The sequence below is a fragment of the Bos mutus genome, chromosome 13 (genome assembly GCF_027580195.1).
Source record: "Bos mutus isolate GX-2022 chromosome 13, NWIPB_WYAK_1.1, whole genome shotgun sequence".
Classification (NCBI taxonomy): Eukaryota; Metazoa; Chordata; class Mammalia; order Artiodactyla; family Bovidae; genus Bos; species Bos mutus.
The window spans coordinates 47423584-47439282 of NC_091629.1; the positions used below are offsets into that span (position 1 = coordinate 47423584).

The following is a 15699-nucleotide window of genomic DNA, read 5'->3' on the forward strand; positions in this document are numbered from 1 at the left end:
TCTGGGTCATTCTGATACAGGTGTTCCCCAGGCTACACGTGGAGTAGTAACTGACATAAACTGATGGCCCCTGCTTGTCAAAGGATATTCTGGAATACCATCTCTGACTTCCCTGGCCAGTAACTCAGAAGATTTATAACCTTCCCCCATAAATTATAAGGCCTGTTTGGCCATGTACTTTGCTCCATCTTTGAGGAATGCTGATTTGAAGGGTGATGACCACAGTAAACCTTTCATCATGTTTCTTGGCAAAGCCTTTTGGTAAAGTCAGGGCAAAGCCACAGAGACAGGGAATGCAAATTGTCCTTTTCACCCTGGCTTCTCAGTGGTGGTCAAGGTGAAAGCACCATTGCTTTAATCCTCTGGCCCAGTTTGAGATGTTCTTGCAGACTTGGACAGAGGAAGTAGAGGCCTATGTTTCCACAGCAGCTCCATGAAACACATTCCCCACAAACAATACTGTTTGACCAAAGCATTGTCTGGAGTCAACCTACCAGAGTGTGTAATTTTCAGGAATACAGCTTGCTTAAGAATCTGTGAAGATCCTAAGAATGACTTCTGTCCCTGATTCTGGTTCTCCAGTGTTGGTGTTAGCAAGGTTGGGAAAGTCCCTGGAGTGTATTTCCTGAGAAGCCTGTAGTGTTGGAAGGGATCTTCAGTCCTTTCTGTTGCTCTTTGAAACTAAGTGTGTCCCTTGAGAATAGTAGAGCCAGGAGGTCCAGGTCCCAGGCTTTGCATAGCCACGTGATCATTTTACAAGCTCAGACAAGTCCTGCCCACTGGCCCTTAGTGTCCCGTCTATCTATACAGTGCAAGAGGTGGGGGACCTCAAGGTCCTTGTTTGCTCTTATCAGTTGTTTGTTGTTGTTGTTGTTGTTGTTTGTTAGTTGTTTTTACACTTGAGGAAGAGACAGCATCTTTCTTCCTTGATCATCAGGCCAGGCCTCATAATTGGCTTCTGCCATTCTGCAGAGCCTGCAGGGGAGGGCGCAGCTGGCTGATGAGATCCATAAGTGGGTCGTGGAGACCTTCGGTGTAAAACACTCGTGTGTCAGGGAGGTGAGTACCCAGGGGCAGGTGTGGGAGCAAAAAATAGAAAGAAAACTCCCTGACATAGACCTTGGGGCCTTAGGTTCTGAGGTATTACAGGGGCTCCTGTAAACAGACCGGAAGTAGTCCCATGATCCCCAGCCCACCTCTGATGGGATGTATCACTGAACGGAGAATGGGCACAGCGAGTAGCACAGCTTCCCACACTCATGGTCACCCAGCCTAGTACCCACGCAGGTGACCTTTTTTTTTAAAGATTTCAGGTGTTGTCAGTGAACACAGTCAAGATCATTTCTGCATTGCAAAGGGTAAGAAGGAAAACTGTCCAAGCACATTTGTGGTCTTGGAATAGCTAGCTATGATGTGGGAGCCTGGTTTGGTTTGGTCATTGAGGATTAAAATATGAGTCAAAACGAGGAGTTGTTGCCTTCAGCAGGACTTGCTCCTGCCCTACAGTGCTGTGTGCACATGTCTTCACATCCCCTCATGTCGCTGTCCCCGCAGCCCAGGGCAGGTGGTCTTCCTGTAACACAGAAGAAGTAAGCAGCAGCAGCAGCAGGGCAGGCAGCACAGGCACAGGTGTGCGCAGCTCCAGAGCCCACACCCTCCCCACACAGCCCCGCCGCCTCTCCTGCAGAGGAGCTGGCACGTGATGACAAGTGTGCCCCCCAGGATCCCAGCAGCTGACCGATGCCTGTGTCTTGCAGAACTGCTGGAACTGTGGCCGCAAAGCCAGTGAAACCTGCAGTGGCTGCAACATCGCACGATACTGCGGCTCTTTCTGCCAGCATAAGGATTGGGAGCGGCACCACCGCCTCTGTGGCCAGAACCTGCACGGCCAGAGTCCCCACAGCCAAAGCCGGCCCCTGCTTCCTGGAGGGAGGGGCTCCTCAGCCCGGTCCGCCGACTGCAGCGTCCCCAGTCCAGCCCTGGACAAGACCTCGGCAACCACCTCACGCTCCTCCACACCAGCCTCTGTGACAGCCATCGACACCAACGGACTCTGAGCCCCAGACTCACTTCCCCCGGCAACCTCAGAGCACGACAGAACTCCGCACGGAAGGCTGGCTATGTGAAGCAGTGCCAGTCGCTGTTGGGTCATCATCCAGAAGAGAAGTGGAGGCAGGCAGACTTGAAGCCCCAGCCTGTCCACACACTTGTCCATTTCCCACCTGTGTGTGCATGGCCACTGGCTGGACCTGACTCCTCCATAGCTTCCAAGCTTGTTCTTCTCCCAGCTAAAGCTGGCACGGCCAGCCACTTTTCCATGTAGACTGCCAGCTCCTCCCTGCCTTGTGAGCAAGCCAACTGTCAGGTGTGCCCAGTCAGGCTGGAAGCAGCTCACCCCTTCACCGTCTGCTGCTCCAACGTCCTCCCGCAACAGAGGCCTAGAGACTGATAGCAAGCTGGGAAGGAGGGCTCTCTCCCACAGCGAGTGGCTCCTCTTGCCCCTGAACAGTTCCCTGAGCCCATTTCCACCCTCAGCAGGTGCCACTGATTAGTCCCTGGGGACTTGGGCAGGCAGAAAGCAGCACTCAGGACACCCTCGTCGGCCCTGCCGTTCAGACATAAGATTTTCAGAAACCACAGGAAGAAGTCACCATTTCAGTAAAAACACCCATAATAAAAAATAAAACTTCCACCAAGCATCACAGATCATGTTGGACAAGATTGTCCAGCCTGGCTGGCTGTTTTAGTTTGGGACCCATTTTTTTTCTCTCTCTCTTTTTTGATTTTGCTTATGCAGAAAATAGTTTTCAGCGCATGGATTGGTCTGAGGGAGAATGAGACTCAATTATGGATTGTCTCTTCTCTCTGAGCATGTTGGCCAAACTAGTGTCATCACATTATTGAATGGATCATCTGTTGGAAATGCAGAAACTTTTGTCACCACTTGGCTCTTTGCACAGTCGTCTTGTTCCGTGTCCTTTTATTCTCAGACCACGCATGTCCAGATCACTGGGTGGATCTTCTTCCCATGGTCTCTGTCTGGCGCCTCTGAAGCCATAGTTGACCCATAGGATGTGATGTGGTGTGGCTATGACTTGCCTCACCAGTCAAGGCCTGGTCACTTCTGAGCGAACCTTTTGGACCTGAAAGAATTCTTCAGACTTTGTCATTATGTGTCCTATGTCAGTTTATTATTGGGCATACAATCCTGTTTCCCTTCTCTAATTTTGTTGATACCTACCCTCTTTGAGCTAAGAAAAGTTTCCTGAAATGTGACAACCATTTGTGAGAGCCTGACCAATTTTTCTTCCTGTCTTCAGGGAGTTTTTCCAGCTGCTTACCTGATTCTCCAAACATGACACCACCTGTACTCCCTTTAAAATGTTAGGAATTGCCACACACGTTCTTCCTTGCCATTCAAGTTTTATTGGGAGCCCAAGGACCCTGACCCTCCCCCTGTCCAACTCCAAGCCTTTAGCACCCACTTGCACCAAGGAATGAGTTGGTTGGCCCTGCTCCTGCCGACCCTTGAAAGCTCCACTTTAGATGGCCATTTTCTGCACATTGCCCAGAGTGAATCGAAGGCTCCCAGTAAGGTATCAGCATAGGTACCGTTATCCTTACGTACAGGTATATCTTACTTTAAACACTAAGTCCCAGGACCTCCCTAGTGGTCTAGTGGCTATGCTTCTGTGCTCCCAATGCAGAGAGCCAGGGTTCAATCCCCGGTCAGGGAACTAGATCCCACAAGCTACAACTAAGACCCAGAGCAGCCAAGTAAATAAATAAATAAAAACGGTAAGTCCCTAATTTATCTTACTCAAGGATTTTCTGTCTTAAACTCAGTATGAGGCACCATTAAAATACCCAGACTTCTGCTGTGTAAAGTAAGGTATACCCAGAGAAAGAATAACAGAATAGTTGCTTTATTGTTCAGCTTTCCTTTAGTTGCAGCAGTCGAGGTATCCTGCCTAACAGATGAAATCAGAACCTCAGACAGGAGTTGCCTGCGTTTCCCTGAGAAGAGATGTCCCATGAGAGGCGGTCACTGAGCCTATAAATCTGGTGGCAGCAAGAGGGTGTCTCACAGTGTCCACTGGGTCTGACCTCAGCTCCCTTTTTTGTCAGCAAGTTAGATGAACACCTAGGTGTGTCCTGTAAGTCTTCAGTGGCTGAGCCAGGGTAGCTCAGGTTTTTTCGGGTTGGAATAAAGAGCCAAAGCCAACCGAATACTGTTTGTCAGACTGGATGTCAGTCTCTACAGCTGTGGTTTAGGTTTAGTGTGCAGGTAGGTCCTAGCTGACTTTTGTGGACTGTGGATCCAATGACAGCTTTATTTTCAGAATTTCTGTAATGCTGTTCTAAACTGCTTTAGAACAGCTCATGTGCCACCCAGAGGCGAAGCTAAAGATTTCTGCAGTGTTCCACATTGTGGTTCAGATCTCAGGCCTGGTGCTGTATTCATTTTGGTCAGTTTCACATGTCGGTTGCTAGGGCATCTGTCCAGAACTTCCTATTTATATGTAAAGAATCCCTTTCTCCAGCTGCCTCTCTTCTGAAAGTCTCAGCTCTGGTTGGAGTTGGGAGGAGAAGGGACACTGTCTTGGAATGCAGTGAGGGGACTGGAGGGCCAGGGCTGAGTCCAGGTTCCCCACTTGTTTTCCGTGTCTGCTGATAACCATATTGATGGTGCAAATTCAGGCTCCCCCTTTCATCTAGTTAGACTTAAAGTATCTTACTGTAATCAGACTGCTTAGATGACCAACCTTTATAGTTTAAGGGGGCAAAGACAAGACATAGTGGTGGTCCTGAAGGTCTTGCCCGAGTGGTCCTGGGCTCTTCGTGTTATCCTAGGGATCAAAGGCAAGTGTGACAAGCGGTGGCACATCACTCTCCTCTGCCTAGTGAGGAATGGCTGCAGGAGCCAGAGAAGACCGGAAGTAGCCAGCATGGGAGCTGTTTTAAATGTTCTGAGGGAAGCTTTAGGGCCGGATCCTCAGAGCTTCAATCATCCTCTGGGCCCCCACTGCCTGCTCCACCCAGTGGTGAAAACAGACTCAGGTTCATTCCACCTGCTCGGAAGTGAGCAGCCCTCCTCCTGAATGTGAGAGCTTCCCCTGGGGGCATCCTTGCAGCTCTCAGGATGGGGCTCAGTCATGCCACCCTGAGGTCACAGAGCAAATGCACCTTCTCTTGGACAGTGCTGAGTCCTGTGTGTGTCTCAGTGGATTTTAGTCTGGAAACAAGACCCATCACCCTGGCAAAGGTCCATGCCTGGCGCTGGCTGCTGCGGGCCCTCTGCCGTGTAGATGACTTTTGCACATCTGGACCAGTGGCTCCACCTGGAGCTCCTCACTTGTTGGTGTCAACGTGAGCATCTTCAGCTTCTAGACAGAAAATCTACACTTCACTTTGTACAGCCTTGTCCCAAAGTCAGATGGATCCCCAGTGCTGTCTGTCACCTGCTTGCAAAGGGCAGACCTTGTGGGCAGTTCCAGAAGAGATCTCAGCAAGTGGGCTTGAAGTTCCAACAGCACAATTAAAATTGTGTGGTCATGAGTTCTTCAGGATGAAAGCATGAATAATGACCACATGGCTGTTTGTCCTGGAAACTGTAGATGAGATTATGGATTGAGTAAATCATTTAAAATAGAACTCATCTTCGAGGCTTTCTTCAGAACTGATTTCCAGGCTCCCAGGACAATAGACTAAGCCAGATTTCTTAGATTTTTTTTTTTTCCTTAAGCAATTTACAGAGAACTGGGTGGTAGCAGTAAGAAAAACCAAATGTAAGAAAAACCAGAGAGAAATGGACTGTTCCAGCATGGGCCAACCAGCCAGCTGTTGGGACTCCGTCTGGGGTGGGGTGGGGGGGTTACTGGGCAAGCTGTTGAATAGGGCCCTTTCCAACTCTGCGTGTCTGTAGTTCTTGTGAAACCAAAATGTTGACTACCTGCCTCTTTGCCCACATGCATTGACGTGCTCAATTCCAAAGACGATGGTGCAGGCAACCTTTTCCATCATGAGCCAGGAGAAGGTTGAGGCCTGAGGGCGGCCTTTGCCTCCCGCTTTGCCTCCATAGCCCCAGAGATGGCGCTTCCCCTGCTACCCCATCTGGTCAGACCCACAACTGCCCAGTGTACACTCATTGATGCTTATACCAAATAGGGCATGTGCGGCTGGCGGCTGGCAGGGACAGCCCCGGGCCTGCGTTGGAGTTGGCAGAGAGAAGCGGCAATAAGCATTAGGCGGATGGCTGAAAGTGCTGTTTGGCTCAGAGGCCTTCAGTCCACTTTCACAGCTTTCCAAGTTCCTGATGAGGCTACAAAAGCTCCATCCACAGAGAAAGCCAATAATGTAAATAAATCCAAAACTGAGCTTCCAAGCGTGGTTTTTTTAAGGGGGATGATGAATGTGAAACCACCCACAGGATGCGGTAGAGCTGATTTTTTTCTGTGCTTTGTCATTTTACTCTGGTAGGAACTTTTGTTACTTAACTCTGTGCATAACTTATTTAAGGTACTGTATAAATGAACCAAAACTGTTAAATATGTATTTAGTTTGTTCTACTTCAAGTAGTCAATAAAAAGGCTATATTCCTTTTCTGACTCAAGCTGGAATGGGATTAAGAGGGAAGGTGGTGCGTGGACTTGTGTAAGACATCCTGCCCGCAGGTTTCTACATCCCCTCTGCCTTGTTCCTCGATCTGCTAGGAGGTGGTTCCGGCTGCTGGAACTGTGGGAAGCCAAGTGCCAACAACAGCACACAGATCTCCCAGCTCCGTGTCAGCCCTTCACCATTAAGTGATCTTTCAATGAGGAAAATAACCAGAGAACGTTTGAAGAGTAGGATAGTGGCTCTGTAGGTCCTTTTTCTTTTCCAATAACTTTTCCTTAAACATTTTTTTTTTTACTTTTATTTGCACTTATTTTTTGCGGCATTTATTCCCGGGCCATAAGAGTTTGTTTCTTCAGTTTCTCCTGGGATAGCTTTTTCTTCTGTGCAACCTCCTCTTATGGTTTAGGAACAATCTGTTCTTTTTCAGTAAGGATCATCTCAATGTGGCAGGGAGAGCTCGTGTAGGGGTTGATCCGACCGTGAGCTCTGTAAGTCCTGAGCCACATCTTGGGGGCTTTGTTCACCTGGATGTGCTCAATGACCAGAGAATCTACATCTAAGCCCGTGAGTTCAGCATTACTCTGCATTTTTGAGCACGTGCAGTAAAAATTCAGCACTCTTTTTGGGTCACCGACCCTGCGTCCAGCCCCACTGTGTGGCCTGTGCACACCTACCAGCTCAGCCGTTGTAACGACGGAATGGCACACATTGCTTCTTTAAAGTGACATCCTTCAGATACTTGGTAGCTTTTCGGATATGCATACCCTTTATGGCCTGGGCAGTTTCACGAGTGTTCTTAAAGTGAACACGAAGATTTGAACCTCTTGATTTGCATGATTTTGTGGGATTTTCTGGGTCAAGTGAATAGCGCACCATTTTTAGGGGTCACCTCAGGCCGCTTACTGGAAAAGCTCCTTAAACATTTTTTAACATACCTGGATTTGGGAATATTCCTTTTTACACTGATGTTAAATCATAAATAAGTTCACTGTTGCCTTCATGTTTATTTGCTTACTAGTTGTATGATCTAATCAAGGCCGTGTTTTTGTTTGTCTGATTTGGCCACACCACGCGGCTCACGGAGGATCTGAGTTCTACCCGGGACTGAACCCCGGTGCTCATCTGTGAGCATGGAGTCCTAACCCCCAGACTGCCAGAGAGTTCCCTCAGGGTCATGGTTGTCCTTAACGCCTCACCTCCTGTGGGGCAGTTGGGTTGCTTTCAGGTTTTCCCTCACGTACTAAAGTGAACATTTCCTAAGCATGATTTCCTTCTTTGGGGTAATTTTCCAGTGGGATTTCTGGAACTGGACATTTCTTGGGTGTTTGACTCTGTGTCCAGACTGCTTCCCCTGAAAGCTCACCAGCTTGCTGTGCCTCCAACAGGTCCGATGGCTCTGAGGTGACCTGACTAGCTGAGCCATGAAGGTTGCTGCAGGCACACCTGTGCATGTGAGGTCTTGGGCTGTCCGGTTTCCTGGCCAGAGACCATTTCCCATGGGCCCGACTGGCCCCAGCCTCACTCCTGTCACCCAGATATCCATTTCTGGAAAGTAAGTAGCCCTAGAACTCCTACTGAGCAGCCTCGCCCTAGAGGCTTGTTGGCGCCATCAGCTTCACGGGCCCCCGAAATGCAAAGGGAGGAGTTGGTTACTAGATCTCAGGGTTGGGAAAAGGATTGTCTTGGCCCTAGAAGGCAAGATGGGGGCTTAACTGTATGATCTTTCATGCAGATGGTGCCAACTGCCAGTCTTTCTCATCAGCTGCCCAGCACTGTCCTCCACCACCCAGGGGATCTCAAGCCTGTGACTGTTAAGTTAAAACCACAGTAGTAATTCAGTAGAGGAAAACTGCTCCATGAGGGCAAAAGAAATTCCAAAAAGTCAGAAGTTTAAGGGACTGTGGCACTCGGCTTTGAGTCTGTACAAAATGAAACAAAACCACCGGGACCTCTCCGTGAAGCCAGGGCGCTGGCTTTGGCCTCAGTGAGAAGGCGAGCAGGGGAAACTGACCAGAGCCTCTAATGTCTGCTATCTCCTGGGGCTAAGGTCAGATTCTCCTTACTCCAGAGGTCAAAGAATACCTGGACTGAAGAATTAAGATGATTCCAGGTTTGTATTTCCTGGGATCTGGCAGAAGCAAAAATGCAAATCCTGTAGGGAAGAATATTAAAACTACAATCATATTATTACATATCAACCAAGTGTAAGTTGTCCATGAACTAAAGTTCGTATCCAAGCAAATGAGCTGTTACGAGCAACAGCAGCACGAACAATAAACTGATTGAGTGCTCACCCCAGGTGGTGCTAGTGGTAACGAAACCGCCTGCCAATGTAGGAGATGGAGACGTGGGTTCGATCCCTGGGTTGGGAAGACCCCCTGGAGGTGGGTCTGGCAACCCACTTCCTGCCTGGAGAATCCCATGGACAGAGGAGCCTGGTGGGCTACAGCCCATGGGGTTGCAAAGAGTCGGACATGACTAAAATGACTTAGCACACACGCACACAACTTGGGTTTGACCCAGAGGTGCCCGGGAGAGGACAGCCACCCCAGCAGTGTCTGGACTTTCCTGGCAGGGGCGATGCTCCAGGACATCTGTGCTGAGGCCATTCGTCAAGCTTATGAGGCCACCTGCTCAGATGTATGGTGTCGAAGGTCACTGCGCCACTGCTCTTTATTCTGCTGCATGTAAACAATAAATCAGAGTGAGTAGCAAAAGAATTGTTGAGATTGTCACAAACCTTGAAGGAACCTGAAAAGGCTGCTTCTATTATGAATCCTTATGTAAAGCGTTACATTAAGGTAAAAAGCCTAAGTGATGCTATAGCAAAAAAGGTTTTCTCCCCTCTCAACCAGTTGGGTCAACTTGCTTGCAGTAAAGGCTTGAACAATCCTCCCTGGAGCCATTGCTACTATGATGAGTCTCCACTGCAGAGAAGGACCTTATACAGTTTCCACTGCAACTCCTTTAGATGAAGCTGCTGCTGCTGCTGCTAAGTCGCTTCAGTCGTGTCCGACTCTGTGTGACCCCATAGAGGGCAGCCCACCAGGCTCCCCCGTCCCTGGGATTCTCCAGGCAAGAACACTGGAGTGGGTTGCCATTTCCTTCTCCAATGCATGAAAGTGAAAAGTGAACGTGAAGTTGCTCAGTCGTATCCGACCCTCAGCGACCCCATGGACTGCAGCCCACCAGGCCCCTCCGTCCATGGGATTTTCTAGGCAAGAGTACTGGAGTGGGGTGCCGTTGCCTTAGATGAAGCTACTCTTACTGAATTAAAACCTGTCCTAGGGACTTCCCTAGTGGTCGAGTGTCTAGGAATCTACCTGCCAACTCAGGGGACATGGGTTCCATCCCTGGTTCGGGAAGATTCCTCACGCTTAGGTGCAGCTAGGCATGTGAACCACAACTACTGAGCTGCAACCCCTGAAGCCTGCACACCACCCTCTGCAACAAGAGAAGCCACCGCAGTGAGAAGCCTGCACACCGCTAGAGAGTAGCCCCTGCTCGCTGCAACTAGAGAAAGCCCATGCACAGCAATGAAGACCCAACGTCAGTTCAGTTCAGTCGCTCAGTCGTGTCCGACTCTTTGCAACCCCATGAATCGCAGCACGCCAGGCCTCCCTGTCCATCACCAACTCCCGGAGTTCACCCAGACTCACGTCCATCGAGTCAGTGATGCCATCCAGCCATCTCATCCTCTGTCATCTCCTTCTCCTCCTGCCCCCAATCCCTCCCAGCATCAGAGTCTTTTCCAATGAGTCAACTCTTCGCATGAGGTGGCCAAAGTACTGGAGTTTCAGCTTTAGCATTACTCCTTCCAAAGAACACCCAGGACTGATCTCCTTCAGAATGGACTGGTTGGATCTCCTTGCAGTCCAGGGGACTCTCAAGAGTCTTCTCCAACACCACAGTTCAAAGGAAAGCATCAATTCTTGGGCGCTCAGCTTTCTTCACAGTCCAACTTCCACATCCATACATGACTACTGGAAAAACCATAGACCCAACATAGCCTAAATTTAAAAAAAGAAGGAAAGGTCCTGAAGAGCTTTCTAAGTAAAGGCCAAGTATTGAAACTGGAAGTTAAGACTGATCCGTCAGTCGTGGGTGGAATGATTGGAGAGAAATATGTCTGCAAAAGTCAACATTCAGAAGTTGAGCAAAGCAATGCAGATTTTCTGTCAGTGGAAATTCTTTTTTTTAATTCTTAATCTTGGAGAAACAATAAAGTGCTTCCTGAACAGAAAAAAAAAATTTTTATTTAGACCCCTGGGATCTGGGACTTCAGATACTGTTATTATCAGATACAGAATATAAAATAACTATGGAACCTTAAGATCGTGCTGGGAAAAAAATAGCAGAAAGTAAGAGACTGACTAGGTAGATTTGAAGATCAGTTCAGTTCAGTTCAGTTGCTCAGTCGTGTCTGACTCTTTGCAACCCCATGAATCACAGCACACCAGGCCTCCCTGTCCATCACCAATTCCCGGAGTTCACTCAGACTCACGTCCATCAAGTCAGTAGTCTTCTCCAACACCACAGTTCAAAAGTATCAATTCTCCGGCGCTCAACCTTCTTCACAGTCCAACTCTCACATCCATACATGACCACAGGAAAAACCATAGCCTTGACTAGACAGACCTTTGTTGGCAAAGTAATGTCTCTGCTTTTCAATATGCTATCTAGGTTGGTCATAACTTTTCTTCTAAGGAGTAAGTGTCTTTTAATTTCATGGCTTTGAAGATAGGGGAATACAATCATTGAAATAAATACTCTGTGCACTATTGAACAGCAGATTAAATGAATCAAAATGAGTGAAGCATTGCTGTACGTGTCCTTGACAGAGAGAGACAAGGAGATGGAAAAAAGAGTTGTTCCCCTTTTGGAAGGTAGGTTTCAAGGAAACAGCCCTTCCAAATTTTACCAAGAATGCAGCCAAGAACCCTACTGACTCAGTATAAAGGGAAATAGCTGGCCTGAGATGATCCAGTCTCAGAATGAGCAGACATGCATTGATCTAAACCATCCTGTTCGTCTGTGCTTGTTCCTGATGCTGGAATTTCATGGTAGTGAGTTCGATGTATCCCCTCCTCCACATCCTCCCTCCCAAGACCGTTGGGGAACCAGCAACAAACCACTCCCACCTTCTCCGGAGCAGCTTCATTGCCTGGTGCCAGGCGCCCCCTTGTGGCTAGAGTCAGATCTGCTACCTCCCTCCACAAGCCGGCTTCCTTTCCAGGGAGCGGATCCCTGCACCCTTCCCCTTCCCCGTTCGCACAAGCCTTTTCTGAGGCTGCCTATCTGCCCCATGAATTCAGCTGACTTTCTCTGGGCACCGCCTAGAGAGTTCCAGAAATGATCAGGACTCGGCACCCCCACCTTCCAAGGGCTGAGCTCTGAAAAACCCACATCAGATGCCCCCTCCACCTCGCGCGATATGCTTCCATGGATCTTGCCGTCTCCTCTGCTGTCCTGCAGCCCCAGGGCTTGGCCTCGCTTCCTCGTCAAAGCTGCCACTGTCCTCCAGCCCCAGCCTGATTTCCGTTACCAGAGAAAGTGGGAGATTTCACTCAGCTCAGCGATGTTCACGTTTGACAGCAAGCAGCTCTCCGTGCCAGGGAGCAGACCCAGCTGTGTGACTCACAGCAGGCACTTGCTTGCTCAGCTTTTGGTTCTTCCCGTGTAAATCGGGGAAGCTAATGTTGCCTTCGCCACCAGGCTGTTGTGAGGTGAAATGTGATCAAATGGGAGTCACCCCCAGCTCTCGAAGCTCGTCAGTAAAGAATCTGCAATGCAGGAGACCTGGGTTCTGTTCCTGGGTTGGGAAGATCCCTTGGAGAAGGAAATGGCAACCCACTCCAGCATGCTTGCCTGGAGAATTCCATGGACAGAGGAGTCCACCAGGCTACAGTCCATGGAGTCACAAGTTAGACACAACTTAGTGACTACACCACCACTACCCAGCACAAGGCCCACCACCCAGGAAGCCCCTGTGAATGCTGGCTGCCATCACAACCTGCTCTCTCTGCCAATATGTGACATCCTTGAGGATTCACCTTTGTCCCAGTATCCCTCTTGAAGGCTGATGTCTTCCTCAAGTCGTATTCCTTTCAGGGATAGCATTTTTTGGCCACGCCTCGAGGCATGCAAAGAAATCTTAGTTCCTCGACCAGGGATGGAACCCATGCCCCCTGCAGTGGAAGCACAGGGTCCTAACCACTGGGCAGCCAGGGAATTCCTTCTTGAAGGCCTTTTGTTGTGAGCCATCCGAGTCTTTGTTAAGGGGACTTGGTGTGCATGTTTCTCTCTGAAAGCTGGAGGGGAGTGGAAGCCACCCAGACTGCTGCTGTCTCGCCAGCACCTGGCCTGGCCCCGAGCCAGGCCCCAGGTTTTGGTGTGTGAAGGTGAGTCACCACAGGTGGGAGGAAGGTGAGGAGGCAGGTGCAGGGAGTGGGTGAAAGGGTGGGTGTGGCAGCTGGCAGGAGGAGCTGGGATCTCCCAGCTTCACTGCTCTGCCCGCTCTTGCCCCGGGTGCTGTCACCAGCCTCGGACATTTCACCATCCCCAAAGCAGGGGCCGAGTGGTTGTTGAAATGAGCTGAAGAGCCAACGAGAGTGGGGCACTGAGGGCCAGGAGTGGGAAAGCAGGTCAGACCTGATGGCTTTGACCTGCTGCTCCAAGGCTAAGGAGGCAGTGGACGGGTAGGGGAGTGGGAGGGAGCAAAGGCCTCGAGGGGAGTGGCCGAGGTTGCAGACAGCCCAGCTCAGCTGGAGTGTTTTAGGGAGAGGAGGCTGCACGTAACGGGAGTGGGTGTTGATTGCTAAGAGCCTTGAATGCCAAGTCGAGACATCAGACTTGATCTGATGCTAAAAGCACTGAAAGGTCTTAGCCAGAAGGGTGTGGTCACCACAGCAATGTCTGAAAACACTTCCCCCCACCCGTCTGTTCCTTTCTGGGGAAGGAACTGCAGAAGGGAAACCCGGAGAAAAACCTGCCACAGTCATCCCAACCAGAGATGAAGGTGGTCAAGACCTGGGGGCCTAGAGGGAGGGCAGGATGGAAATGAATGTGGCCTTTTGAGAGTTCAGTAGACACACGAGAAGGCCTGGGGCCCTCCGTGCCCCCACAGCCCCGGCTCAGAACTTCATTCTCCCTGTAGCTGGAATTCCCAACTCCTCCTGTCCAGCTCCACCCTGCCCACAGCACTCCCCTGTCTGGTGACGCCCAGCTCCCCATTCCCTGAGAGACTGATCATTCGGAGTCCCCCCAGCCTGGTCTCCCTGCCCACCTCCCATCCTTGCTAACCTGGTCTCCCTGCCTGCCCCCCATCCCTGCTAACCTGGTCTCCCTGCCCCCCCACCATCCCTGCTAACCTGGTCTCCCTGCCCCCTCCCATCTCTGCTAACCTGGTCTCCCTGCCCCCCTCCCATCCCTGCTAACCTGGTCTCCCTGCCCCCCTCCCATCCCTGCTAACCTGGTCTCCCTGCCCCCCTCCCATCCCTGCTAACCTGGTCTCCCTACCCCCCTCCATCCCTGCTAACCTGGTCTCCCTGCCCCCCTCCATCCCTGCTAACCTGGTCTGCCTGCCCCCCTCCATCCCTGCTAACCTGGTCTCCCTGCCCCCCTCCATCCCTGCTAACCTGGTCTCCCTGCCCCCCCATCCCTGCTAACCTGGTCTCCCTGCCTGCCCCCCATCCCTGCTAACCTGGTCTCCCTGCCCCCCTCCTATCCCTTGCACTCCACTGTTCCTCCTCCTGCTCCCTTTGTCTGGAACATTCTCCCTGCCTGTCTACCCCTCACCTCTGTCTGGAGACCCATACTCATCTTTCACCGCTCTAACCCAACATCACCATTTCCAAGTGGCCTTAGACCCTGCAGGACTGACCCTCCCCTCCCCCGCCAGGACCCTCCCCACTCCAAACGTTCAGCCAGGGAGGAAGGATGCAACCCATCTTTTTCTTGTTTTTAAATAAAAAAGGTGTTAACTTCCGAACTCCATCACAGGGTGAAACAGGCACCCACTTGAGATGTCAGCCTGAGCTGAAGAATTTCAGCATTCTGGTTCAAAGGCAATGGGAAGTTTTTTAGTGTTGAGGGTTTGCTGTTGGTGCCGTTTTCGTGGAGGAAACAGAAGGAATCAGAACTGGGCAGACAGCCAGATTACTTCCTCCTAGATGGGCTTCTCTAACAAGATAGACCCTGACTCTCCTCCACCCACCCAGACCTGAGTGACTCAGGTGCTGGCAGCACTTTCTAGGAACTGCCTGGAGTCCAGGAAGTGTGGGAGCCTGCTGGCCAGGGGCCCCCAGAGACCCCTGTGCTGGTTCCTGGCCTGGGCAGCTAGGCCAGTGGGAGCAGCTGTCTGTCCCCTGCAAGTCTGAACTCCTACAGGGATCCCTGTAGAAAAACCTCCCACCCTAGGGCATCTATCCTGAGCTGGCACCATCCAAACCGCCTTCCTGGCCGTGCCTCAGTGCCCAGCCACGACTGGCACCAGCAGGGCAGCCAGGTGCCTTGGTGAAATGGCACTCAGCCCACTGGCCAGCCACCCCTTAAAGCCTACCGCAGCTTCCGCAAGATGCAGTGCTTTTGAGGCCCGGCTGCCTCCCTGCCTTGGCCTTGACCTCAGCCCACCTCTGGGCTCCCTTCCGTTCAGTGAGGCAAGCTCTCCCCAGTCTCTGAACCTCAACTTGTACATTTCTTCTGCCTAAATGCTCCTGACCCCACACCCTCCAGACCAGGTCAAGAGGCCAACCTGTGCTCTTGTGCGGCCATGTGCCTCCCCGCTAGAGCCCACGACCTGGATAGCCCTCTCCCACCCCTCTTCATGTCAGTCACTTCCCTCCATGCCCCAAGTCCCTTCCCTCAGGACGGCTCGAAGGAGGTCCATGTCGCTGGAGGACTGACTCATCCAGTATTCTCCGGGAACTGCCCTCTGGCGCTGTCAGGCAGCAGGGCTGGTGACAAGTCCAGCCGGGAAGGGCGGGGGTGGGGGGGGTTCTGTCTAGGGACAGGCCTTCTCACAGGGACCAGCCGTGCTCTTTAGGCCTTGAGAGGGCTCTGTGGTCTGTCCCCACCTTCATA

The 15699-nt window shown here is 51.0% G+C and overlaps 1 protein-coding gene and 2 pseudogenes across 5 annotated transcripts in view; 2 read left to right on the top strand and 1 right to left on the bottom strand.

The window, feature by feature from the left end:
- Positions 1-6613, top strand: part of CBFA2T2 (CBFA2/RUNX1 partner transcriptional co-repressor 2) — a 142443-nt gene extending 135830 nt beyond the window's left edge. For all 5 annotated transcript variants that reach the window (XM_070381591.1, XM_070381593.1, XM_070381592.1 and 2 more), the window contains exon 11: positions 1758-6613. In XM_070381591.1, the coding sequence (XP_070237692.1) occupies positions 1758-2057 (300 nt within the window). In that variant the 3' untranslated portion in view covers positions 2058-6613. The remainder of the gene's footprint in view (positions 1-1757) is intronic.
- A 313-nt stretch (positions 6614-6926) lies between these two features.
- On the bottom strand, positions 6927-7524 carry LOC102270301 (large ribosomal subunit protein uL22-like; annotated as a pseudogene).
- A 950-nt stretch (positions 7525-8474) lies between these two features.
- LOC102274575 (ATP synthase subunit O, mitochondrial-like) lies at positions 8475-11320 on the top strand (annotated as a pseudogene).
- The last annotated feature ends 4379 nt before the right edge of the window (positions 11321-15699 follow it).